The sequence below is a fragment of the Halyomorpha halys genome, unplaced genomic scaffold (assembly GCF_000696795.3).
Source record: "Halyomorpha halys isolate HHAL.00 unplaced genomic scaffold, Hhal_1.1 Scaffold1108.1, whole genome shotgun sequence".
NCBI classification, from domain to species: domain Eukaryota; kingdom Metazoa; phylum Arthropoda; class Insecta; order Hemiptera; family Pentatomidae; genus Halyomorpha; species Halyomorpha halys.
In genome coordinates, this window is record NW_027109167.1 from 84,372 (window position 1) to 85,730 (window position 1,359).

General features: G+C 30.2%; 1 protein-coding gene across 1 annotated transcript in view; it reads right to left on the reverse strand.

Annotated features, from left to right (window-relative positions):
• Positions 1 to 1,359, reverse strand: part of LOC106688342 (putative cystathionine gamma-lyase 2) — a 23,442-nt gene that overhangs the window by 3,299 nt on the left and 18,784 nt on the right. The window contains exons 5-7 of the mRNA XM_067047340.1: positions 890 to 1,024; positions 669 to 804; positions 432 to 584 (exon numbers count right to left, since the gene is read on the reverse strand). Coding sequence (XP_066903441.1) covers positions 432 to 584; positions 669 to 804; positions 890 to 1,024 — 424 coding nt within the window. The remainder of the gene's footprint in view (positions 1 to 431; positions 585 to 668; positions 805 to 889; positions 1,025 to 1,359) is intronic.

The following is a 1,359-nucleotide window of genomic DNA, read 5'->3' on the forward strand; positions in this document are numbered from 1 at the left end:
GTTTTATAAATTATACTAGATTTTTATGTTATCAGATGCAATGTAACTAACAAAATAATTTGAAGAATAGGATTTATATTCTACAATATGATTCATCACAAATAATCTGAATCTGATACCTGAAACGGCAAAAAACCAACTAGTTATTTAGTAACTGTGAAAAAGTATAGCAATCCATATTTTTTTCACAATCTAAGAAACAAATAAATAAATTATGATTTTTGTTTCATATTTGAGATTTATTCTCATAATTTGTCTTGCATGGAATTTCAACTTTCGTATTAAGGATCAATATAAGAGTATAATACAACCAATGCTGGATGAGCAGCAAACAATGGAATATTGGTAATTAGTTGACTTCAGGAGAGGTCCTGCTGTGTTAAAGAACCTATTTCTTTTATAATCACAAATTAATTTATCTTAAAAATTACCTGGATAGTTAACTTTTTCAATGAGTGGGTGCTGCTCCAAAAACTTGGCAACCTCCGTCGCATTGTGGGTATGCCTTTCCATTCGTAGAGCCAATGTTTTAAGACCTCTGGTCACAAGGTAACAGTCAAAAGGAGAGGGTATTAGGCCCATATCTATTAGGAAGAAATCAGTTATAAATTACTGATAAATAAATCAAAAAGATCGAACAAAGTTATTGAGGAAATTTAAGCACTTACAATTCTCTATATAAGGAATTCTTCGGCTAAGTTCATCATCATTGGTCGTTAAAGCACCCATAATAATATCGGAATGACCATTCATGTACTTAGTCATGGAATACATTGCAATATCAGCTCCCAAATCAAGAGGTTTCTAAGAAAGATAAATTATATTTGTAAAATAAAGTAAATTATGAAAAAAAAAAAAAAAAATCAACTGAAAATATATTTTTCCTCACCTGAAGGTAGGGAGTCAAAAAAGTGTTGTCAACAACAAATATTATACCCTGATTTTTAGCTTTGAGTATGGCAGCAACGCTTGGAATGTCTGTAACTTTTAAGAGAGGGTTCGAGGGACTTTCAATCCAAACCAGCTGAAAATAATATTTAAAATAATCTTACAGAAACAAATCACTTAATCTTGATGATAAAAGAAAAATTACTTCAAGAATAGTTTTATAACAGCTTCACAACCGAAAATTTTATTTGATAATTTATACTAGCTAGGACAATTTGGAGAGCTGAACTAAAAAATGAACATTTTTTTCCATCGCGTACAGATTTGGTGCTAACCAATGATATGTGTACCAGTTTTGAAACCAAAAATCAATAGTCATCAAATCTGGATTCCTAGCAACTAGGGGTAGATAAACTTCAAATTTTTATTTATATACAGAAGATGGTTCAGGTGTGGTTTAATGTTATTTAT